This window comes from Pipra filicauda, unplaced genomic scaffold, assembly GCF_003945595.2.
Source record: "Pipra filicauda isolate LSUMZ 115617 unplaced genomic scaffold, ASM394559v2 scaffold100_size2392355_pilon, whole genome shotgun sequence".
Classification (NCBI taxonomy): domain Eukaryota; kingdom Metazoa; phylum Chordata; class Aves; order Passeriformes; family Pipridae; genus Pipra; species Pipra filicauda.
This window is the reverse complement of record NW_024103441.1, coordinates 350586-375448: the sequence shown is the minus strand read 5'-3', so window position 1 is coordinate 375448 and position 24863 is coordinate 350586. Positions and strand designations below refer to the sequence as shown.

The 24863-nt window shown below is 45.9% G+C and overlaps 1 protein-coding gene across 7 annotated transcripts in view; it reads right to left on the bottom strand.

The window, feature by feature from the left end:
• The window catches only part of LOC113998503 (DAB2 interacting protein), a 201300-nt gene that overhangs the window by 159470 nt on the left and 16967 nt on the right, over positions 1-24863 (bottom strand). Inside the window, exon 1 of one of the 7 annotated variants that reach the window (XM_027741263.2) lies at positions 14034-14506. The exons of 4 other annotated variants lie outside the window; for them this stretch is intronic. In XM_027741263.2, coding sequence (XP_027597064.2) covers positions 14034-14091 — 58 coding nt within the window. In that variant the 5' untranslated portion in view covers positions 14092-14506. Of the gene's footprint in view, positions 1-7184; positions 7619-14033; positions 14507-24863 lie in introns of those variants that run through there. 2 more of the 7 variants (XM_027741261.2, XM_027741264.2) reach the window with 2 other exon arrangements.

Here is a 24863-nt window from a genome sequence, read left to right as displayed (position 1 = left end):
TCTCTGAGGCAGAGGGTGACACATAAGGCAGGCGGGATTTAGTGCGTGGGTTGGATCTCCTGAGAGCAGATTCCGACTGCAGAGGTAAAGTCTTGGCTACATTTTATAACGCCGGAGTTAATTTTGTTGCTAAGAAAAGCAAAGGCCCGATGAGGATTGGCTCCAGAGATCACCCAGTGTGTGGTCTCTGCATCTGAAGAGCTCTGCACGGCACTCACTCATGTTACATCAATTACTTGAACCGAGTTAGATTCAGAATAATATTTATAAAGCCGAGATCCACAGACCTTTTTGCAATCACCTGGGCACAATCACCTCATTCACAAGAACTGGCTATAAATTATGCTAATCAGTGAAACACTCAGAAGATGAAGAGAGGTTTCTTGTGTAATTTTAAATGGATTCCTAAAAAAAAAAAAAGGGGATATATAAAATTACAGAGCTTCAGTGCACATTCCTTTTGAAATCTCGGGTGTCAGTAATATAAAGGTTAAAGCGTCGTGATCAGGAAATTTAAAATATGTCATTTTTATGGTGGGACCCCTTCTACCTCTCCACAATAATTAAATATAACTCTGGAAGGCTCTGCTGGGCACAGATGTCATCTTAAGCACCAGTCCTGAGCGCTCAAATGAAGCCTAAATGAAGGGGCTGTAATTTTGCTCTCCAGGTGACAGCTCCATCTCTGACTCAGTCCCTCTGTTACATTTTACCACTATCTTCAAAATTAACCTCTTGCTTTGCAGTTTTTATAAAATAAAAAAAATATTAAATTACACAGTTGAGATCCAGTTTTCACTTGATGTTTTTTGGGGGGTAACTGAAAGGAATCCTTGGCTTTAGCCCCTCTCTGAGATGGGGTTCAAGGAGTGGATTACTCGGGTTAGACTGGACCTGCTGAGCACTTGGAAGCACCAGGGAGTGGAATTATCTTTGGTGAGCCTGTGGTTCCTCCTGTGACACCTGGGCTGTAAAAGCAGAATGTCCTGAGTGAAGCCCCTGCCCAGGCTGGGGTGTGTCCCCCTGGGTTAGGGGGAGCTGCAGGTGTTGCACTTGGAGCTGCATTTCCTCCTGTCCGACACCACGGGACCTTCTCTGACTCCTGAGTACCCAAACCAGCCCTGAGAGCACAGCCCAGGAGGTCACTGGATGGGAGGGGATTTCCATCTTTCAGCTCAGGCACGAGAAAGGGAACATTGCCCATGTTTTCCAACAAATCCCAGGATTTGGAGGTGAAGGGCAGGAAATCCCGCATCAGGTGCCACATCTGGCAACTCCCATTTCCAGCGGGATGCTGAGAAGGGAGGAGGATAAATGACTTCTCCAAAGCCACAGAGCCACTCCCACACCCCCAGCCACGATTAGCTGTGGGCACAGCCACTGCTTTCCTCCATCTGTCCTTGCCTTCCCTGGGATCCCAGCGGGATATCCCAGCCCGGATCCTCGCTGCCTGGCTGTCTCACAGAGCAGGGCTGCTCCATCCTTTTTGCTCAGGGCAGACTTTTCCCCCTTCCCTGCAGTTCAGAGGGTGCTCTGCACTGCCTTTGCTGTTCCCAGCACACCACCAGGTAAATGCACGGCCTTGACTTTGTCAGATGTTGTCAAGTTCAGATCCCATGAAATTAAAATCACCAAATAAAGGTTATGACTTCCAAGTTTCCAGACTTTTATACGACTCCAACATTTTGCAGCCCACCCCTGATCCCTGTAACACGGCCCCAAGGGCTTGAAAGCATTATGGAATCTCCTCGTGTGTGGATTGTTCCTCGTTTCCACGAGGTTATTTGCACAGACATTAACCAGTGCTGCTGCTTGGGACACAAAACTCCATTAAGGGGAGCGATGTGCTGTCTAAAATTAACTATGTATTTGTTTTCTCCTCAGTTTCTGCAGAACAGGAGGAGTGATGCAGATGGTTAACAGCAGTGAGATTATAGTGATAGCTGTAAAATTTGATGACTGTTATCAAAAGCATCGTATGGCTGACGAGAGCAAGTGGCAATTAAAAAAAAGAAAAAAAGAAAGGAAAGAAAAAAGATTTCCAAGCTTTACCCTGGACGGGGAGCAGGAATAGCAAAGGGGGGTTAAAGCCAGTTTCATACTGGAGGATTTATTAAAATGAGAAGATCACAATAGTTTTCAAATAAGAAGATCCTTCAAACCTTAAGAGATGCAGGTTATCTGAAGCGATTCAGAGGTGAAGGAAATCCAAGTGCTGTGCACGAGCCTGAGCCTCTGACAAAGGGGGATTTAAAGCTGGGAGTGGGAATTGCACTGCTCAGGAAGGCAAGGCTGGGATCAGCTGCACTGAGCTGAACAAATGCCCAGCAACTTGCTCCAGGATCCCTGGGCTGCCACTCCAGCCAGGTCCCTCTTTCTCCATGGCTGGAAAAACCACATTTTTATGGTGAGGGAGACCTTTAACAACATCAGCTCCACTCTCCCCCATAATAAGATTTTGTTCCACCTCTGCAGGTGAAATAATCTGACCTGTAAGAGAATGATACCCACAATCCTATCACAGACCTCTCTGTTCAGCCTCTGCTTTGGAGAATTACCTTTGCTCTTTACCCAGCTGGAAAAGCTCTTGTATTCCTGCTTCCCCTTCCCTCTTCTGAGCTGCCATGGCTGGAACTCCAGACCTTCCAAAGCTCCAGTAATTTATTGAAACCAGTTCTCCTCAGGAAGAGCTCTGGCAAGCAGGAGCTGTGCTGATGCACCCAGCAATCCACAGAGCAGATCTCCCAAGAAAATTTCCAAGAAGGAACAACTAGGGAAGGGTTGGAAGTTTCCAGTGCTCCCTGAAACATGGGAAGATCAGAAAAATTAGTTATCTTTTCTCTTCAGGTGCATATCTGTCCATTCACTATGGAAAATGAGGGATTGATTCATTGGAAATCAGGACAGATGAAAAGACAGGACACTCTGTCTGTTGGCTTGGCCTCTAGAGGACACATCCAAAGCATCTGTAAGAGATGGACACTTAACCCTTAAACATTACAGAGCTTTCAAAATATCCATGTTACATCTACTGGGATGCAAGTTTTTTACAGCAGGAGAAAGTTAATTATCCATTGGGGAACGTGTTTCTCTGTGTTGGTTTTTAATTTATATTTAATCTCTATCCTGCACCAAAATTTGTGCATCCATAATTAGCTTAAAATATTTAAGAACACTTCTTGGTGTGGGATCCATTTGCAAGGGACACGACAGTGAGCACCAGAACTGAACTGGTTTGCTGCCAAAGCATCAGGATTTTCAAAACAGCTTAAAAAAATTCTCCAAGTGGCTCTTAAGTGTCCCAAAAGGTCGAGAAGTCAGACAGAAATCTCCAAAGGCTCCTAAGAAACCAAGATGAGCTTATCAACAACCTTAGGGCATATTTATATATGGAAAACTTTGGGGCTGTATAAAAGAAATTCCTGCCATCTTTATCCATGTGGATTTATCAGTAGTTATAAAATCCCCAAGGGTTCAGAGCAGGGGGAGGCACCAGGAAAGCCTGGCAAGAGGTCAAAGAGTAAGACATCAGAACTTTGTCAAGAAATATTACCCAAAAAGACAAGTTTGGAGGAAAAAAAGGCATAGAAAGATGAAATTAGCTAAATTTTCTTTGGGAAATAATTCTGCAGAAAATCAGGCTTTGAGCATTTCAAAGCCCTCGATGTAATTGCCGTGAAGCTCTGGGTACATTTGTTCAAAACTGAATTCCCAAGATTAATTTTCAGTCCCTGTTCCAGTCCCTCCATCCTGCTCCCAGGGTGATATTCTGGGTCAGGGATCTGAGGACAATCCATCCCAGAGCAGGTGCTGTGAGAGCTTCCTGTGAGACAAGAGCAGCCACGGGCTGAAATCCCTTGGGAGGAAGGAGGGCTTCCAAAATTTCCATGAGGAAATTCAAAAACCAAACCTCCTTCTGCTGATTTTTCACTTCCACAGCTGCTCTGCAAAATGGTTTCTCACAGTCTGAAGCAGCAAGCAGGAATTCTCTGCTCTCCTGTGCTTGCCATTAGGTTGTCCCAGTTTTCCTGAAGTCCTTCTCTCCCCGTCAGTGCTTCTCCTCTCTTTAAAGCACTGGTTTCTGGGCTTCATCTGACCTACATGGAGGCAAGATATCAATTTTTTTTATCTTGATTTTCTTGTCTTATCTTGATTTTCTTGTCTTATCTTGATTTTCTTGTCTTATCTTGATTTTATCTTGGTTTTTAATATTTTGATAGTCTACTGGCAAGCACCAGGAGCAATGACATCATAGCAGGAGGCGGCATCTATTCCGAGGAGCTCAGAGCCAGCAAAAATACTCCCAAGATCACAGAAATAGTTCCTATTACATTTTAGTCCGTGGCAAAGGAATATGAGATTATATAAAAGGCAAAGCCAGCACAGATACAGGCAAAGGATGGGATAATGGTGGAGCCTCATCCCTCTGGTTCAGGTCTGCAGACTGGAGACCTCAATTCTAGGTAGGTCAGGTTTGTCGTGAGCTGAAGCTCAACTAAAAATATCCTGATTTAGGCTCCAGGCACCAACTGTGGCAGAGGGAGCCACATTCTTTGGGAACTGAGTGAGATTGAACTCCCAGAGAAAATCTGGCACCTAAGTCAGACAAGAGTGTTGTGGTGGAGGAGAAAAGGAATCCATGTGGATCCCTGAAGTCAGGCTGTAAACACAAATTAATGTTGCACTGTCAGAGTTGCCACTCGAGCAAAAAAAGTACTTTCCTATCATGAACATGAGAATTCTTCATCTTCAAGAGAAAAAAAAAAGGTCTGGTCTGCTGAGAAACCTGTTCTGAGGTTTTCCAGACTCTCAAAGCCAGGTGGATTGTGCTCTCCACAGCAAAAGGACAAATGTCCTCCAGCACTTTATTATTATTATTTTTGAGGGGACAAGGAGGGAAGGAGAGCAAAGAAAGGGAGATGGGTAAGGAGGAAGAGTGTGGAGCAAGAATGGCAAAGGACCGGGCAGGCACACAGGAGATCCAGTGCCACTGCAATCCAGGATAAAAGCTCCCTGTGCATGACCCTGGACAAGGCACTTCTAATTCAGTGTCCCTGTAAAAGAAGAGGATAAAAGCAGCACATTTAACCAGCAGGAAGTTCCCTGGATCAGAGAGGGCAAACACTGCAGTGCTGATGATCATCCCAGGGTATGAGCCACAGGCAGGCAAACCAAAAGTGCTTTAAAGGGCAAGATTGCCCAGTGCTGAGCTGGGGGAGGTTTGGGAGGGATCCAGCAGCAAATCCCTCTCTCCAGGGTTACAACCAGTCAACTCTGCCCAGGCAAGAACGTCCCTCCCAGTTACCCTGAACCAAGGAACTGGTTGATGGGGCAGAAAAAGCTGAGTAAAAAATAAATACCCTTTTGCAGCCAGCTGGGGTTTGACTGCAGTGTGCACATGGACATCCCATGGAATTACAGAGCTCGGATTCCACTGCCCCATGTGCTGTTGGTCTCTCCTGCCAAGGGCTGAGAACCCTCCTGCCAGCTCTGGGATGGGAGTGCTCCTACCTCTGGAGTTCCAAGGGCAGGATTATAATCCTTGTGCTACTTCCCTACAGTCATCAGGGCTGGGCCAGGGACAGGCTGGGAGATCTACTCCTGACAAGAGAATTCCACCAAAAAAGACCTTTGTTATTATTACCAGCAGCAATGAATGAGGAATAGTTTCTCTACGCCCAGAAATGTGGTAATTACTGGAAAATCCCTTTTTCCTGGTGCATGCACGGCCTTCCAAGGCTTTTTTAGCAGCCCTGCAATGAGAGGCACACACTTGGCTCACACCAGGCACAGTGAGACCTCAATCCATAGATCCACATACCCCGTGTTCCCAGGGAGCACAGTGGCCAATGGACTGTCCTGGGGTTGCTCCTTAGTGTGATCCAGCCATTCCTCCACAGAACCATGGAATAGCCCAAGCTGGAAGGGACCCACAAGGATCATGGGAGCCCAGCTCCTGATCCCTCCTGTGGCTGCCACACTTTCCCTGATTCAGGCTTCAGCAAAGTAAATCTTCTCCTCGTTAAAGGAGTCGCTTTTGATGATCTGGCACCTCGCCAGACAAATGACTAAGTGAAAAGATGTCTCACTGCTAATTTTTCAGTGACACTGCAGACAGCAACAGCTCTTTGCTGTACTACAGAACATTTGCTCCACAGGCCTGAGTGCAGGAAAGCACAGGAGATGTAAGACCTGCTCTTGTTTCTCTAAAATGGATTCAATCTGAAAAGTTTGGGTTGGGTCAAGTATCAGCCACATCAATACCCTGCTCCCTTAATTCCAGGTACTAAACATTTCTCTTGGAATGCACAGAAGTACATGCAGCTCACATATGTACTACACACCTACAGTCAGCACACCAGCATGAGGGAGGAAGCCAAAAATCAGATATGTACCAAAAATAAATTACAACGAACCTTCAGCAAAGTCTTAGAAATGGGCTTTGCAGATTCCTCCCTGGGACAGACTCCAGGAAATGGGATAACCTGACGCAGGAAGGAGGGCTGAGATTCTGCAAAACATCAACATTTCACGTCCTCCCTTGGCTAACTTTGCCCTGTGTAGACAGAAGAGTCTGACTGAATGTAACCTTCAGAACAAACATTATAACTCTATTATCAGAGTCACATCCAAAAGTTCAGGATGTGCTCCCAGTGGCCACAGGCAAGTGGTGCCAGGCCTGTTGCTGAGGGTGAAGGAATGGCTCCAGTTTTCTCCCCAGGGACCGAGGCTGCCCCAGCAGGTCACTGTGAGCAGGATTTCAGGGGCTCACAAACTACATCTTGTCTTCTGGAAGTGGAAATCCAGACTGCTGAAAACTAACTGTGCTTGGTCTGAGGTAACAGGCTGAGAAAGAGATCCCATAAGCAGGAAAACGAGAGTTGAGAGAGTTCTCTTCATAAAGATGCAAACCCAAAAAACAGCTGCTGTCCTGAATTACAATCACACTCACACTGCACAAAGTTTGTGTTAAGACCTATTGTAAAACGATTTCTACACAAAAGAGCAAAAGACAATCATTGTTCCAACTCTGCTCATTAAAGAAATTCAGAGACAAACCCAGCCTTTGATCCCAGGCTTTGCTACAAGGGGACTGTACATTGCAAAGGAGACACGTTCATTCCCAACAAAACAAACGCAAGTAAAAAGTCAACCCCGGAATTCCAAAGTCCTTCTCTGCTTACCTTTGGAGGAGCAGGTCAAATCTTTGGAAGCAGTTTCTCAGAGCAGCTCAGACATTCCATGTGAACTCTGGGGCTGCAGTAACCAGCTGCACAAGTCCCTGATTTCTCCCCCGGGTTGCTGCACATGCTGAACCCCGGCAGGAATCCCACGCAGGGAGAAAGAGAAAGGCAAAACAACCCCAAAATCCCACAGGGGAAGCACCTCGGCCCTTGAGCAAAGCACACAAAAAGTTCAGCAGGGAAACAGAGAGGAAATCCAGCGACAACTAAAAGTTTGGATAAGAAAGAGGGAGAGCAAACAGCTCCCCTTGCCCGCAGTCCCGGCTGAAGGTGCCTCTGGAGCAGAATCCACCGCCGGCTCCGGGAGCAGATGGTATTCACACATTATTCCCCAACAGCAGCATTCCCCAGCCCAATCAGGAGGCAGCACTCGAAAGCCAAGCGCTTCCCAGACTCTGTTACAGTTTTCAATAGCTATAGCACAAGATGAATGACTCAGAAAATGAATAAGCAGGGGAAGAAAACCTGGCTCTCTGGGCTCGGCAGAGGCGCGGGCAGGCGGGTCAGCAGCCTCGGCACCGAGCGCTGCTTTCGACCCAGTGCACCTGCTTTTTGCCCCTAAAGCCCCTCAATTTTCTGTATCTTAAATTTCTTCATCTTCTGTTAGAAGTCATGAAAATTAAATCTTCCCTTCTTCTTTTTTTTCTTCAGCCTTGAAAACAAACATTTGTAAGAGTCAAAAAAAAGGAGGAACTGTGTGTGTGCTCCTCCAGACAACTCAGAGAAACCCCTCCTGCCATCCCTTGCTGAATAAATGCATCAGTTCCTAAGATTAAGGTTTGACTTTACAGATCCTGTTGCAAACGATATAAAAAGAAGAAAGGTTCATTTCAAAGCTGTCTTTCCTAAGCAGATTAATACATCCTCTAGTTTTGCCTGAAGTTTAACAGGAAACTTTAAATTACAATAAAAGAAATGCATGTTAAGAATAAATGAACTAAAAATTACTACCAACTTTCAGGGGAAGTATAATCATTACTCAAAACCTGGCCAAACAGAGCTGGAAAACTACTTCCAAGTGCTTTGTGTAGCTCCCAGACCGGCCCATCCAGAGAGCACTTTCAAACGCAGCTCCTCAGTCAGTGCCTGGTTTTTCTGACAGCTGCAGCCCAGTAGCAAAGGATGGGCTGCTAAACAAAGCCAGTTACTCATGGAAACGTGCACAGCACCAGGATTCTCCCTGGAATACCGTCGTGCACTGCTGGGCTTTCCCAAACGCGCTGAAATGCTCCTGGGCTTTGCAGGGCAGGGGCTGCCCGGGGGTGCCGTGTGCTCCGAGCCCCTCTCTGCTCTCCCAGCCCGCTTCTCCTGCCGAGCTCTGGGAAAGCTGCAGCCTCGCTGCGGGCAGGAAAGAGGGATCACTTCAATCTCTGAAACTATCTAGGGTGAGAAACATTCTCCCGGGTCCCCCTGGACGTTTTCAGATCTTTGTCTGTGGCTGTAAATTGATCCTTTGCATTCCTGTCTGACACATGGACTGCGAAAAGCTCTTCAGGGATATTCCCCCTGCCATGAGTAATGCTCTGACAGCGGTTCTGCAAATAGAGCCAGTTGTAGAGACAATAAAATATCCTGAACTCTGCTCTAACTTTCACTCTTGTTATTTTAAGGTGTTTTTTTTTTTTTCTTCATTCTGGACCAAATAAAAGAACTCTGCATCTTACTTTCCTACTTTTGAAACACCAACTATCAGGATTTCTCCCGAGGGTTAAGGGCAGGACCCACCTCCAGGGGCATCGTTTTGCTCCATCAGCCAGGCCATGCCCACCAACGTTAAGCAAACAAACCCACACATAAAGCTCCAGCACAAAGAACAAGGGCTCGAGTTATTCCATCTGCCACAGCTGCCCACCAACCTCCAGCTACAGCCAGAGGAGCATTTAAAGGTGTCAAACAAAACTAGAGGCACCTCTAGATCCAGGAGGAAAACAAACATTTCTTGCAGCTTCATTTTGGCAGGTATTTTCTGATCCTGCATTGAGCTCCAGAGCAGCCAAAATCATTGAGTCACTGAGCGAGGCATCTCTGAGCCTGGGCCAGCAGCAGGAATGCTTGGCAGTTCAAGCTTTTCCATGTGCTGGCTCCTTGGAGATGCTCAGGGAGGAAGCACATCTCCATGGGAATATTATCCCGTGGGATAACCCCGTGTGTGCACTGAGGGATCTCCTGGGCAAGCTCGTGGGCAGACAGTGAGGAGCAGTGGAGTGGCTGGGGGGGAGCAGCCCCTCATCCCCTCAGTCCCTCACGTGTGAAGCATCAAAGGCCATCAATCTTTGTGGGCACCACCAAGGGGGAGGTGCTGGCCACCAGCTCAGTTACATCCATGGGATCCTGATATCCCTGGATTAAAGGTCTCAGAAAACCCACCTGACTCTGACTGTGCCAAAATGTGGGTCTCAGATCTCATTAACAACTGACAATTCCTTCTGTGGCTTCTCCAGTTTCTGCTGTCTGCCACCAGAATCTCATGAATTTAAAAGCTTCTGACCTATAAATACCTTGATACGTCAGATGGATGCTTTGAATTCCTCCTCATCCCTGCTCCCCTGAGATCCCTTGGCTGTGCACTCTTCCATTCCATTTAGTTACACTGGATTCACTTCCAGCCATGGCTGATGTTGGACACAGTTCTGGGAGGGACTGGTTGTGGTGGTGTCTTGTAGAGATGGATCTGGGAGGTTTCCTCACAATGCTCTGCTTTGAAGTTCCTCTCTTTTAGAAGGAATATAAAAGAGGCCTTGGACTTGCTTGACTATGAAAGGACCCTTTTCTTTATTCCAGAGCATGAAGACACTGCTGTGACTGTTCCCAGCACCTCCAAGTCTGGATGGTTACATTCCAGTCCCTGAATGTTCCTTCAGGATTCCATGTGGATGGATCTACCCTGTCGTGTGCTCATAATCCAGTGGGGTGCTCGTTTATTGATTGGCTCTACCCTCTCCTAAAGACTTCAGCAGGGAGAGAAGGGAGGCGACTGCATGGAACAGTTATCCACAATTAATTCCCAACCTGGAAATTGTAGGATGCATCCACAAACCACTGTACAGCAATCTGCTGAGTCCTTGCTCTCCTGTTCCCCTGGAGCTTTCCCACACAACTCTGCTAACAAACCACATCTAATCTACAAAAAATATTCTGTTTTCCCACTCCTTGCTTCTGTTTTGCTCTCTCCCAAGTGTGATTTTCCTGCACATTGTGGTGTCATTGGGGCCAGGATGTCACAGCTGCCCTGGAACGGCGCTGCAAGAATCCAAATTACCAGCAGCACACGAAGTTCAAGGCTGGCTGTCATCCAAGTAATTCACCTGGTTCACTGTGCATGTCAGAGACTGAAGAAAATCTGCTGTAATTATTGTCTTATTAAAGCACAATGGCTTGATTTCACTTCTTTGTGGCACAAAATGTGCATCTGTGATTCACACCTATTGTGTAGGGAACATGATTCCACCGACAGCAGCAGTTGGGATCTGGTCTACAGGGCTGTTCAAAAGGTTGTCTAATAAAAATCTTGTGCTCTTAAAGGATTAACAACTAAATCACAAAGAAATATTGTCAGGACACAGAAAAGAAATAAGCTCAGAGGTGGTTCCAGTGTTGACTAGAGCTGTATAAACCAAGATCTGAGCAATTAGAAGACACAATGAATGAATAATTCAGAGATATTTGGTACTCCAGAGTTTGTACACAAATAAAATATCTTATAAATCTTCACCAGCTTGCAGAAAGCTGCTGAGTTGTCTTTTATTCTTGTAGCTGCAAGTGGCTATGGTAGAAAAGAGAAATCTGTAGCTCTGATATGTCATCCCTCTGAAATGGGTAATTTAGGGTTATGGTTTTGGAATCAGCACATTCTTCAGCACTTTTCTTCCAAGAATTTTTCTTTTTTTGTCTTTTTTTTTGTGAAAAGAATGAAGTAAAGGCATGCCAGCACATTAAAAACAACACTTCAGAAAGTCAGAGCTGTGAGACATCACCAAATGATCTTTCTTTATATTCCTGCATTTCGGAGAATGGAAAGAAAATATTGGGGGTGGGGAGGAGAAAGTGGGTGTTCTAATGATTTTTTTAAAAATCCACATGAGAACCTGTAGCTTTATGTGAGTCTTTAACCCAGCCACACGTGAAGAAAAGTCACAGAACTTCCACCTCCTGTCCCAAACACCAAAATGGAGAGCAGCCATGTGTTCAAAGCAGCCAAAACACTGCAGCTCAATGAAGAACCACAGAGAAAAACCCAATAACCTTTGCACCCACAGGCTGGGATTTGACTCCAAAGTCTGTTCGGTCAAGACAACTATCACAGCTCAGATCTCAGCCCCAGATAAACGAGTGGTCACTCCCTGCTCCAGTCACAAGCAATAACAAATCTAAGAGGCCTCTCCATGAACAGTTGGCAGCCTAATTGGATTAGGAGAAATCAAGAAATGTGCTAAGAAATGAGACACAGCTTCCCAGCCTTGAATATTCCACCAACGTCCTGCCAGCTGATTTGTGCAGCTCGGGAAGCGAAGGGAAGGGCTGTAGGAGGCAAAAAAGAGCAACTCTCAAGTATATTATTGCCACAAATTGTCCAGAGCAGCTTTTCCTGTCACTAATGAACTACTGACTGCGCTGGCAATGGGAAGGAACAGGCTGAGTGTTGAGGCAGGTGGTTTAACACACGTGGACCCCCAGGCAGATCAAAAATTAAAGAACAGATTTCCTTCTGCTGCCAGAGAAAGGGGTTGGATTTGATATTCTTGAAGGCCAAAAGGCACTTGTACAGCAAGCCCAGGAGTTGTGGTCACTTCCCAAGGCATCAATATTTGTCTCATGAGCAGCCCAGGGAGGGGAACACAAACTGCCAGAGTGTTCCTTGCAGGGTGGACGCTCAGAGGGACCCAGGGGCTGCTTCCAGGAGGGAACATCCTCAAAGGGGCAAATCTTTCTTAACAGCACTTTGCTGGCACATTTCTGAGGACATCCTACGTCCTGGATTCGTGCACAGCGATGGAATATCAGAGGAGCAGCTGAACCCTCAGTCCTGCAGTGCTGCAGCTCCAGCAGCAGCACAGTTAAACCATTGACCTCCTGATCAATAAATGGTTCAGCCCATTTGTTTTACAATGAGGTCGTTTAAATCAAAGTAATTAAAAAACACTAAAAGGAAGATGGGGATTCACATAGTTAGGAAGGGGAAGCAGAGAAGGTTCTTCTCAGATCCTTGGTACCAGCAGTGCTTATTTATTTATCTCTCATTTCCCAGCTTATGAGCCTTCCCAGTGTCTCCCACTTATTAGAGTATTTTGTACACAGTGTGACAGAATATATTTACATGTCTGCAAGGAGGAGAACGAGAAACCTGTGTATCTTAAAACATGCATTCCAAATTTAGTGAGCCATTTTAACCTATTAGAGAGAATAAAGTTGAACTTGCATTTCCCACAGAACCAAGACACTCTCTGTGACTCCTGAAGTCCAGATCCTAACGCTGGAACGGGCAAGAACAGTGGCTTTGATGTTTGTTAACATCAGCTCAAACTGTGCGTGCACTTCTCTGATAATCCTAAAACTTCCTGCTGTAGGGAAAATAAGATTTAATTCTGTATCTTAGTTGTCTAAGAGGAGGTATAAGACATGAGAAGTAGATACCGTTCTTCTAAAAAAGAATTAATATAACTACATATGAAAGAGGATAGAAAAATGAAATGAAAAGCATGATCCTCCTCTCTTAATATTTTCGTGGAAATATCATCCTTTGAAACCCCAGAAATCTGTCCTTGATTATGTTAAATTCCATTTCCAATGGCACAGAGCCCCAAGTGAGGCAGTGCTGCCCACTTCTATCTGCCCAGTCAACTGTTCCCATAGTTTAAATGTTACTTCATTCCCTTAACCACATTCTTTCCACACAGTTTTAGGTCCCTGTGACATTAACACTGCAGTTGTGTCCCACTTGAAGCTCTAGTTGCCAGCAGAGGATCTGCTGGGGAAATACAGACCTAGTTCCTGAGCAATATCCATGTAGCAAGTGCAATACTTGGTGGATTGCAAACTGTATTCAGAATATACCCAACGCATATTAAAGAGCTGAGAATCAATTTGTTCAAAAACACACCATCTTAAGTTGTTTTCATAAACAGGAACAATTTGTTGTCCTCAGTGCAGCCAATTCTCTCCACTAACAGAGAAATAAGATATGCAATTGCAAACAACTTTCCCCCCCAATTTATGCTTTTTTGTCTGCCTTCCAACAGACCAGAGAGCAGAACATCAGCATGTGGAACGCTATAAATCCATGGAATAGCTGCAGTTTTAACCATGGACTTTAATTCCAGGGTGAATTTATGTGGTCCTTAGCTAAATATATCCTCCTAAGTAAATTACTCATGCAGTGCCTGGAGGAAAGCTCTCTGCAGATAAAGAGTCTGTTCCCAAACGCTCCGTTTGGCAGCACAGACGGCACCAAGTTCCAGCCTTTTCCCAGGGGCAAAAAGCCCCCCGGACTGACCCAGGGGAGTGCAGAGTCCCCCTTCCCCTGCACAGGCTGCCTGGGAGACAGGTCAGTTCTGCCTCATTCCTGCTGCTTCCCAGGGCACAGCTCAGCCCACTACATTTTGTCTCAGCCCCTGGAAAGAGAGGGATTTCTCAGATCATGTGAAGCACATCACCACATTCATTTCCACTTAGCCATGCAGAAGACAGTACAAACACGAGCCTATCCCTGTGCTTTAGTAGGATGGGAAACTCAGACACTCTTTCATTATCCTTTTTTCTTCCCCTCTCTTTTCTATGTTTTCTACTTCTTACCATTGGAGTTGTCCTGGTCCAAAGGATTATCTGGTTCCATTACTTCAAATAAAAGCATCCAACATGCAGTTCTCCATGCAGCAGAGGCATAAAAACACAGCAGTTGCCTAAGCTGATTCACCTGATTTATGAATTAGTGCAGCATCCATAAGAGGCTGTGTTTCTTCTTTTGTATTACATCTGGCTCCTTTTCCAACTCGATGGCTGGGTATTACAGCATGCAGGCCCTTTTCCAGCATCCTCTTAATGCATTATATTTAAAGTAGCAGCAACCTTTTTCTCCCATCCCCCAGACTAAGTTCCAGCAGTAACTAGGCTGAGCTGGCAGCGAGCGCTGCTCGTTCCGAGCAGGACCTGTGAGCGTTCTCCGAGCCGTGCTGCTGCATAAAGAGAATGATTGAGACAATCAAAAGTAAGTGGGCTTTGACACAGCACGGCTTGCACTGCAGAAAATCCCACCAAAACCAGGCAAAGGTCCTGAGGGTTTGGGGAATGCCTGGTGGAAGCCACCAGCCTGCACCCCCTCACGCACAAACACAAATTATGTCCTGTTCCCTCCTCCTCCTCCCCCCGCTCCGATCTTTTATAACCCTGGATCTCCTCCAGCAATAGTCTGCTGCTTTACTCGGTTTATAATAAACTCTGCCATTCCCTCGTGTCCCCCGGGCTGCCTCGGAAAGGAAGGAGGCTGTTTGGGGATGAATAGCTCAGCCCGTGCCTGACGGGGAGGCAGCGCCGGGCACTGGGAAGTTGCTGCAGCAGCAGCAGCCCTTGGCTGGGACCTTGTCCTGCATTTCCCTCCTCTGCCAAGCCAGGACTGCTGCTAAGCTGGCATTTAACAGCTCCTGCAAACGAGCTGGAGGACGAGCCCCGGCTTGGCTGGACTCTCCGGGTAAATGACACCGGAGTGTCTCAGCAGAGCCCGGCTCAGCTGACAGACACAGCAGGGTGGCACGACTCAGGTCACCTTCATTCTGCCCCTTGGGTCTGCCACCGCCTCCCTGAGACCTCACACAACCCATAACTCTTCTTTGTGCCTCAGTCTTCCCTAATATTGACATTGAAATATATCTTATCGTGCAGGAAAAGAGCTGAAACCTCCTAGCTCTACATGCTTTGAACTTCTTGGATAAATGATATGGCACAAGGGCTGAGGAAGAAGACTCCATCACCTGGCTCAGGAATAAAAACCTCATTTTCTCTGAAGACATGTCCACAAAACAGCATCTCATTTCTCATGAGCGCACGTCCCCGAAATAACAGAAAAATCCATCAATGTGCAACTCTAAACCAAGCTGTGCCTCCGAAAGGTAAATTCATATTGCTGTAACAGCAACCCTGAAATAATCCTTCAAATCCAGCTTTCAGGATCCATTTTACTTTGAACCTATGATTCAAATGCTCCAGTTAAGGCACTAAAACATGCCTTGTTTCAAAAGAACACTTTCCACAGAATGGAAGGCAGGAATTGCTCTAAACAGCTACAGCACGTTTAGTGCATTTGGGGTCTGTCAGGGCTGCTGCCAGAGGACTCTGAGGCAGGCAGGGCTTTCTATTTTGGGCCCCCCTGGGCAATGCTCCTGCCTCAGCAGCTCCCTGTTCCCAGAGTCCTGTGAGCAGGGTTTGGAGCTGCCTGTTGCCGCCGGGTGCTCCGGGCTGTGGGCGGACAAATGAATGGCTGGAAAACACGGAGCTCTGCGTGGAGGAATTCACAGCAGCTCGAGAGGACTCTGGTAATTGTGCCTTGCAAACACATTGCAGCACTGTTCCCGAGGATTAGGCCATATTAATAGAAGAAAGACTCATTCCCATCTATTTGTTTTAAGCAGAGCCCCCATTAAACACGGCTCTGAGATCTGTGCCCCGGTGGAAATTACAGAGCTGCAAACCCTCCGCTCCCCCCTCACCCCCACGCTCCCGATGTTCTTTACAACTTCAATACTTCTCCCACTCGCTGCCAAAACAAAAAACCTCCCTCTTTCCACGTTCCCCACAAAACCACCCACTCTGTGACTCCAGGCACATGGCACTGCCTGTTAGAGCTCCACCTGCTCCGGGTCATGTCCCGGGTTTAGGAGCCCGTGTTCGATGGGAAGGTGTGTTCACTCCTCACCCTGCAGTGTGGCAGCGATGGGGCAGGAGGGATTTAGAGAAGTCTGGGGGCTGAGGAGTCCTGAGCAGGTGTCATCTGCCTATTCTATGTCCCAGCATGTGGGGATACAAAGGCAGGCAGAGTGACTCACTGCCAGCCTCCCTCCATCCCAAGGGAATCGTGGCTGTCGAGGGAACGGAATCCACAGCTCTGGGAGGAACATCTGAGTCAGGACAAACGATATACAGAGAAACAATTTGTATTCTTCCGTGAAACAGATGCTGCACATACATAATACAGATATTTTAGAGCCAGGGAAGAATAAACACCTGTGACATCTTTCCTTGTGGAGAGTCAGAAATAGTGCAGGAATGCTGCAGAATAGCTAAGATCGAGAGATCAAGGTAGGAAAGTGAAAGGCAATACTTATTTAGACTAATGATTTTGTGTGACAACCAATTTGATTTTAATGACATCCAAATGATTTGCTGATCTGTAGTTACAGCCCTAGTAAAAATTAATCCTCAGTGTGTAAGTCAGTGATGTCAATATTTTGGCTAAGGCAGCGTTCACAGTTCCCAACAATCGTGCAATTGTTGTACCTTCTTTGTTTGAGCTCAGCTCAGGCAGGGAGGCAAAGGAGCTCATGCCATGATTTTGAAAAGCAAGGGACAGTTGGAAGACCAGGGCTTTGATCACTTGGGATTTTAATTGCTCAGGCACTGAAAGGAAAACTGCAGAAGTGAAGAGGGAAATGATTTTCAGTCAAATGGCTGAATGGGCAGAGGCTGTGCTAGACCAAATCCTAGGAAAGGAGCCAAGAGCACTGAACTAATGAGTGTGGAAAGAGAAGTGGAGCTAGAATGTTCTCTGGAATACCCATGAGGTTAAGGAGAACACAAAATGTGGAGTTTTGGAAAGCTGACTCTTCAAGGAAGGAATTTAGAAATTGTTGGAAGGAAGTGGAAATTAAATGTCTTCTGTTTCTGTCTAATCAGAGCATCTCTGCATTCCCCTCAATGGCTGGTTTGGAGACAAAAAAAGAAGGAATATCTAATTGCCTAATGGCTGTAGGATGTTTGCTTCAGCAGCTGGTATAACCAGGCTCCAGTTGTGCTCAGTGTGTCAGGCTTGACTTTGGAGGAGTTTGGAGCTACCACTTCCTAACTGCTGTGTCTCCTCCTGACAGATGGAGTCATCACTCACACTGGCATTTCTTTTACACTGTGACATGCAATTGTAAACAAGAGGACCCTTGCTTTTAGTTTGCTGTAAAACTTTGGGCACATCCCCTCATCTCTCTGCTACCAGCCACACAGACTAGCATTGAGCCTTTATCATAACTGAGTATTTCCAGGTTGAGCAATAAGTCTGGGTCTGAAGCAGTATAAATGTGGTGATAAAACTGCTCTTGGATTTATTTCAGGGCAAAGGATTTCCTTTGTTGGCCTGTTTGGACCACATTTTCCTCCTCCATGGACAGTGGCAATGATTACAGTCAGCAGAGTCCAGGGAAAGTCTGTTTTCTGTTCTACCAGGTGCCTAAAGATCTATAGGAAAAAGTAAGTGGAAATATTTTATGTGTAAACAAGCACAGCCAAGGGACATCGTGAGAACAATATTCCAGTCTTCCAAATAACATTCTGTTCATCCAGAAGAAAGTGTTGGCATAATTTTTGTGTTGTTCCTGGTAACACATCATTTTACTGTGATAAAGCCTGTCTCAGTCTGAGAATGATGCCAGTGACATCACGAGCATTAATGAGGCCTTGCTCACACCAAGCAAACGTTACCCTTGGCATGTTGTACCCAGAGACCCAGGAGCCCAGGGCACCTCCTGGCAATCATGAATGTGAGTTATAAAAGTGAGTTATAAAAATGAGTTATAAAAACTTGAAGAGCTTCAGCTATTTAAAAAGTTCTAATAGCCCTAAAATGAGTCTTTTCCAGTACAAACAGGTTAAAAAAAACCCCAAACATTCAGCAATTACATCTTAGTTGCTAACATCTTTGCAAAATGATCCTTGGGCACCTGTGCCCAGTGTGCCACCTCAGCAGTGCCCCACTGTGCGAGAAGCCCAAGCTGGAGATGGACAGATCCCTGTCTCAGCAGTCCGACTCCGTGATTTTAAAGGTCTTTTCCAACCTAATGGTTTCAAACAAGGAGACATTCTAAGGCTGTGGGCTGGATATCTGCAGGGATGAGTGGGAAGGGGGTTGGTTGCTCTCCCCCAGGAGTGGAGCGGGATCCGTTGTTGGGAGCAGGGAAGAGGCTCAGCGTGAGGCCACAGCTGCCACCTCCCAGCCCTGCTCTGGAACACAGACTCAGATGTAGGAGGGAGCAATGAATGCCTGTGAGTTGAAAAGCCAGTGAGGCACAGACCTGCTTAACAAAACCGTTTGCCAAGGTTACTGGGGGTGTTGTCAAAGCCTCCTCTTTTGTGAGGGCTGAATAACAATTCATACCCAGTAACCAGCTCTGCTGTTCCTTTGGCTTTACCTGGCAAGTTTTCAAAGTCACTGCTCATGGCTGGGGCTGTTCCCATTGAGAGGCAGCTTATCTTGCCCTGGACAGCAAGTGCAGGGATCATCCGACTCCAGAAGCTCCTGCCAAAGCCCTTTTGTGCTGCTTTGCTGCTTGAACTGAACCACAGCTCTTAGAAATGTGCCTGAATGTGACACGAGCACAAAGTGGAAATGAGGCAGCCTTGGTTACCTCATCCTGGAGGGGAGAATCCCCCTGAGAGAAAATTAACCTTTCATCTGGTAACCTCAGATACAACTGGGATCTTCAGGAAGCCCCAGTTGCAGAGCAGCCCCAGGTTCTGTCCATGCAGAACACTCCTGCCAGCCAGCACAAGTCTGGGTAAGAGAAGGCATAACCCATTTTAAGCTTCTTCCTCAAGAATCATTCCAAGGGTGATCCATCTGCTGAGGTGCCCAGTGCCACATGGAAACCTCTGCTCTCAGCTGTGTCCCCTCTGGAAGGTGCAGTAACAGGGCAGACATCCTCTGAGGAGCCTGTCTGGGGAGATGGGATTGTACACTATTAAATCAGCAGGTTTTTAGGTAGTTTTCAGCAGAAGCTGCTCTATTTACACATCTGAGTGGCAGCTTTTCGTCCAGAACTCAGCAAAGCTCCACCAAGGAGAGAAAGGATAAGCAAAAGAAAAAGGTGTCATGGTTAAATGGAGCGTGAAAGCTGGAAGAGCTGTGCTGGAGAAAGAGCCAATGGGAGAGACATTCCCTGGATATCAGTGCAGGAAGTGGCTCCTGTCACATCCTTCCCTTCCCTGGTGCTGGGAGCCTTGGGGAGTTTGGGGCACAAGGAAGTTCTCAGGTGTAGGAGCAGCTCAGTGCCCCAAACATGTCACTGACTGAACCCCCTTGGGCTGAGAAACCACTTCTGCCCTTTCTGAACAGACCGAGCCTTTTATCTCTGTTCAAATCTCTGCCACAAACTACTAAATCTTGTAATCATTAACAAAGTTCTAAAGAATAAAACAACAAAATGCTTCGGAGTTACAGGTTCTATAGTAATTACAATCAGAAAATACAACTATTGCTATGAAAGGAGTACACATTAAAACTTCTACCATGAAAAATGCCAGCAATCAATATTTTAAAGACCCAAAACATTAATACCAGCAGGACATCCTTTCAGGGTCACTAGACTATAACATTACCTCTTGCTACTGTGCACTTCAGACTGAGGAAAGTGTCTTTGGGCTTCTTTAGTAAAATCCTACTGGCAGTTTAAGGGAGGAAAATAAAACCAAACTGACTCCTGGGCAGAGCAAACAAAAGGTCTGCAGCACCCACAGGTCTGTGCCCGATTTACTGAGCTGTCTGCTTGGATTCCACCCCAGCTGACTCTACAGATTCCTCCCCATGTTCCTGCAGTTGTCTCCTAGAAACAGGAACAAGAAGCGTTTGCTGTTTTCTCAGCTCTTTTGAAAAGCTCTGCACCAGCTTTTCCTCACGTGCCAGACACGCAGGAATCCAATTTCCTCAACGGATGGAGAGCCCCAAAGAATGGATTCCTCTCTGAAACCAGGTTATGGAAAGGAAATCCAGCAGCAACAGGTGCAATGCCAATGTATCATTCATTAAAAAAGTACCAATGGAAATTATCAATGTATCATTAATAAAAAAGTACCAATGGAAAATGCAGTTCCTGGGGAAATCACAGACAGGCTCTTGAGACACGGACACAAGTTGCACCTGATGTTTCTGTGAAGGTTCAGGCTAAAATAGTAACTGTCCAAATAAACTAATGTATCCTGCTGGAAAAATAGCCCTGGTGAAGCATTTATAAATCTTTCTATACATTGAAAATTCCCTTGCCTTCCCTCTTGCAGGTAAGGGTGACTCTGTTATTTCTGCACCTTGAGGACTGGACATGAGGGACCAAGACTGTTCTTTGTTTCTCCAGCCTGGATCGAGGCACCCGGGACTTCCAGGAAATTCTGCTGCACTTGGCAAAATTCTACAAAAAGCAGAAAGGTTACAAAAAGCAAACACCAGGTTCAGATGGATCTGAGATTATTTCAAGTGACATGACCAAGGCCTTGCATTTTGTACAGAAATGGATCTGCCCAGGGTAAAACCAGTGTCACACTCAGTGTAAATGAGAGAGAAAAGTGACATCCAGACCCCCTGAAATCCTGATTTGCACAGAGCACTGCAGTATTCCCACACATCCATAGTTACAGTACTCAAATACAGCATCAAAATGTTGTTTTCTTTCCATTTTCTCTCCAGAAATACGTGAAACTTAGAAAGAAGACAAAATTCCAGACAATGTTTAGGCACATGAACAAAGCTGTTGTGTTGGGACGTGGTGTGAACCCTCCAAGGCTCTCAGTCTGCCTGCTCTGAGCCTCCTCCTCCTTCTTTTCCTTCCTCCATTTATTGTTTCCTGTCTTTTCCTCCCTCTCTCTTTTTTTTGTTTAGAGATTCAGCCAATTGTTGTCCCTCCAGATCAAGCAGCCTCTTCATTTCAATGGCTTTTTCAGGCTAAATTGCTCCATATGGTCTCTTGAGTTACATGAAATTCCCACTGCAAAATGCAAAGATTTGGAACTCACTTTTGTTTGCTGCTGTCACATGGAAAGTGAAGCTCAAGATAAATGATGGCATACTCTTTCCTCCTGTTTCTAATCTGTTTCTGATAAAAAAAAAAAGCTCATAATAACTCTTTTTTGGGGATATTACTGTCATTCTTTTTGTTGTCCAGTAACTTCTGATTTCACATTCACTTTTTCAGTTCTCTTCCCTGCTTTAGGCAGAATAAAAACATGAGAACACAGTCTCTGCTCCTTCTCCATTAGTTTTGTCTGAGCCAAGGCCTCAGAAATGGAGAAACCAGCTTTTGACCCGAGGTTTGCACAGGATTGTTGAGATATCAGTGTGGGTATGAAGTACATCCAGCAAATGGAATTTCAGATTTGGCTGGAAAATGAGAAACTTCTCCGAAATCAACAGGAAAAGGGAACAGAAGGTGAAAAGACAGAAAATAAATGCTCATCTTGGCAGGGAAAAGGAGACTGTGAGGTTCAGTCCTGCTATTCACTACTCTGATGAAGGAAAATCCTGAGTAATCAATCATCCCTCCTGCACCTCCTCTCCTGCCTCCTCCGGTATTTCTCCAGTTAGTCCATGTGAGGGTTGTCCTTTGTCTTCTTCACAGAGCATGTTGGGAATCTAGACCAGGAATCAGGAATCACACCAGCTCAGCTCATGGATCCACCACAGCCTGGCCCTCAGGGGCCAATCTCAGCTGCTTCTTCCATTCACCCCGAAACATTTCTGAACTCAGCACAGCTGAAGGTCAAATAGAACCAACATTTACTTGCAGCATTTTAGGCAATGTCTTTTTCCTTCCACACACCCTTTCCTGGTGGAACAGGCTGGTTTTATAACCAATCTCCTGCAGAGCTGATCTGCTCTAGAGACTCCAGTAAGGTGTGTACAACTTGTTCACCTTTTCCCAAACCTATTAATTTTCTGTATCAGGTCTGACTTGCTGCAGTAACTGCTTTAGATTCGGTTGCTGCTCCTATGACTGTTCGGACATGTGTGTCCTCCTTTCCCTGTGCAATATTATCCCTCTCAAATCTCCAGTCTTCCAAGAGTAACTGAAATTATTACAAGAGTTGGAAGAATTAAAAGCACTTTTTTTTTCCTCCTCCTTTTTGGCAGCCTCCTTTTATCTGATTTAGCAGCGTCCTCGTTTGCCTTCTTATTCTGACAAGGAGATACAACAAATTTCTATAATCAGTTCCCATCACTTGATAGAATAATTCCAGTGTCAGATGAAAGTGGCTGTGCCTGATGCTTGGAAATGCCCTTCAGCCTTCCCAGGGTGGGAGATCCCCTCTGTGGGTCTCTGCCATCGTCACAAAATCCTCCCTGTGTCCAATTCTCCAGCCACAACGGGCATGTCAGTGAAACAAGTCTGTCCCAGGGTTATGTAAAGTGCCCCTCAGACACTGGAGCAGGGGGTCCAAAGCTCTTTGAGCTCCCATATCAAGCACCAATTTAATTTCCCTTTCTTCATCAATTCTTCATTCTCTCGTGATGTCTTGGCAACATTTTGTTCCCTTCTACATTCATCATTAGCTTCTTTTTTTCTCTTACTTCCTTTTATATTCCTTTCCCTCCCCATCTGCTAATTTAAAAGGAAATTGCCTGGTATTCAGCAGTATCAGCCAATCTGTTTACTCTGCTCTCGTTCCAATGAGGACCATTTCTCACACTCTGAGCTCTGCCTCCCCCCTGCACACCATCATTATCCTCAAAGCCCGTATTCTCCTCCCAGTGCCACCTGGAGAGCCGACTGCCCTTCCAGAGGGACACGGCTTCCAAAACTTTGGTCTCTCTTTTGCAAAGGAAGACAAGGCAACAGAGCTCCCTGGGGGAGCAGTGAGTTGCCCAGATGTTGCCTTCTGTCCCTCCCAGGCAGTCCCAGCACAGCAGGACGTTGGCACACGTGGAAAGGAAAGGTCCTGGCACCATTCTGCCCGTTGGAAGAGCAGCATCCACCCCTCAGATGCCATCCCAGCCAGGGAGAGCATCTCTGTGCAGAACAAGCTTTTCCTTGAGAAGCAGCTTCTCGTGGTCCCAAATCCTCCACTCCCACCTCCTCAGCCCAGCTGTTCCCAGCAGTCCCTCCCTGGAGCACCTCCAGCATTCCAGTCCCACATCCCTGGTTTTGCCCACCCTGCCTTGCTCAGTATTACCCAGCTCAGGATTTCATTGCTGGAAATAACACTGATTTTGAGCTCCTGCTCCAACCCTTTAAGATACCAAGTCTCCTTTGCTCCCTCTCACAGTGCTTAATGCTGGGAGTGAAGTGTTGGAACAGCCCTTGATGGAAGTTTTGCATCCTCAGGCACAGCCAGTGCAACTGGTGTTAATGCTGCTGGAAACCAGAGAAACAACTCACAGCAAAGGCTTTGTTAAACCTGCAAATGGCAGAAATCTCCTCTCATGGTCTACTGAGACACTTTAGAGAGACCCCTCCAAAGGGGGCTCACCTCAGGAGTGATGATCCTGCTGAATTCTTTTAAATATCAGGATAAACAGAAATGGCACTGAAATATGCATCTGTTTCTATAGAGATGAGATTGGCTGCCAAAAGTGATCTCCACTCTGAAATGTCAGATGTGAATCTACAAAGTGATCAGATTTTTTCAAATTCATAATTAACTTGGCTTTAAATAGAGGAGTTTGGAGTAAATGAGAGAACTGAGATTGCACCTCATCAAATATTATAGTTTGCATTTCAGGTGGATGTTATGAAAATATCTGTGCTGATGTGAACAGAGGTGTGACATCCTCTCTCTGCCCTCAAGCTGGTCCATGGTGAGAGAGGTATTCAAGCACACAGGTAATTTTAAGCAGGTAAGCAAACAAACCTGCTCCAGAGTTGAAGCATTTTACTTAACTGGTGCTTTGATAAAAGCAAGTCTTGTCAAAGTCAGTGAAAGCTCCACAACCTCGAAATGGCAAAGACCAACTTCTCTGGGGTTAGTTAACCAAAAAACATTAGTGTATACGTATATTTAGCACTTGGGAATTAAAGTCACATTTTTGTATGATCTTGTTACTATTAATACAAATCTTTATGTGCTGAAATCTTGTGACTGAAAAGTAGATCAGAATGATTTTACTGAATATTGGAGCTTGACTTCTTCCCAAGTGCAGGAGGGATCATGCTGCTGCATTGTATGTTGCTTAGCAATATAATGTGAGAAGCAGCACCACAGTCCTTGACAGCACCATTGTCCATTGAAATGCTTGTGAAATATTACCTGGGTTACATAAAGGTAGCACACAGCCACAGAAAGGAGCATGGAGTTTCCAAAAGGACAAAGAGAAAGGAGGCTGCAGAGAACAGGCATTGCTATTCCAGAGGCAGAGAGGTCTCCCTGGCTGATCTTTCACTCCCTGAATACATGCAGCATAAATTAAAGATGGAGAAATCTGCAAAGTCTCACTCCAGCTATGCTTAGGAATGATCTGCTGGACTGGAGAGTGACTATTCCCTCCCAGTGGAACAGCTCCAAGCCCATGGAAGTGCCTCTGCATTGCTGCCTCACAAAGACCTCCTGCTTATTGTTCCCAGGTTTTGCTTTGGAGGAAAATTTTGTGCCCTCCTGTCCACCTTCCTCAGGCTGAGCAGAACACAGGCAAGAGGAGGAGAACTAAGCCAAGATGGGTTTGTTCTACAA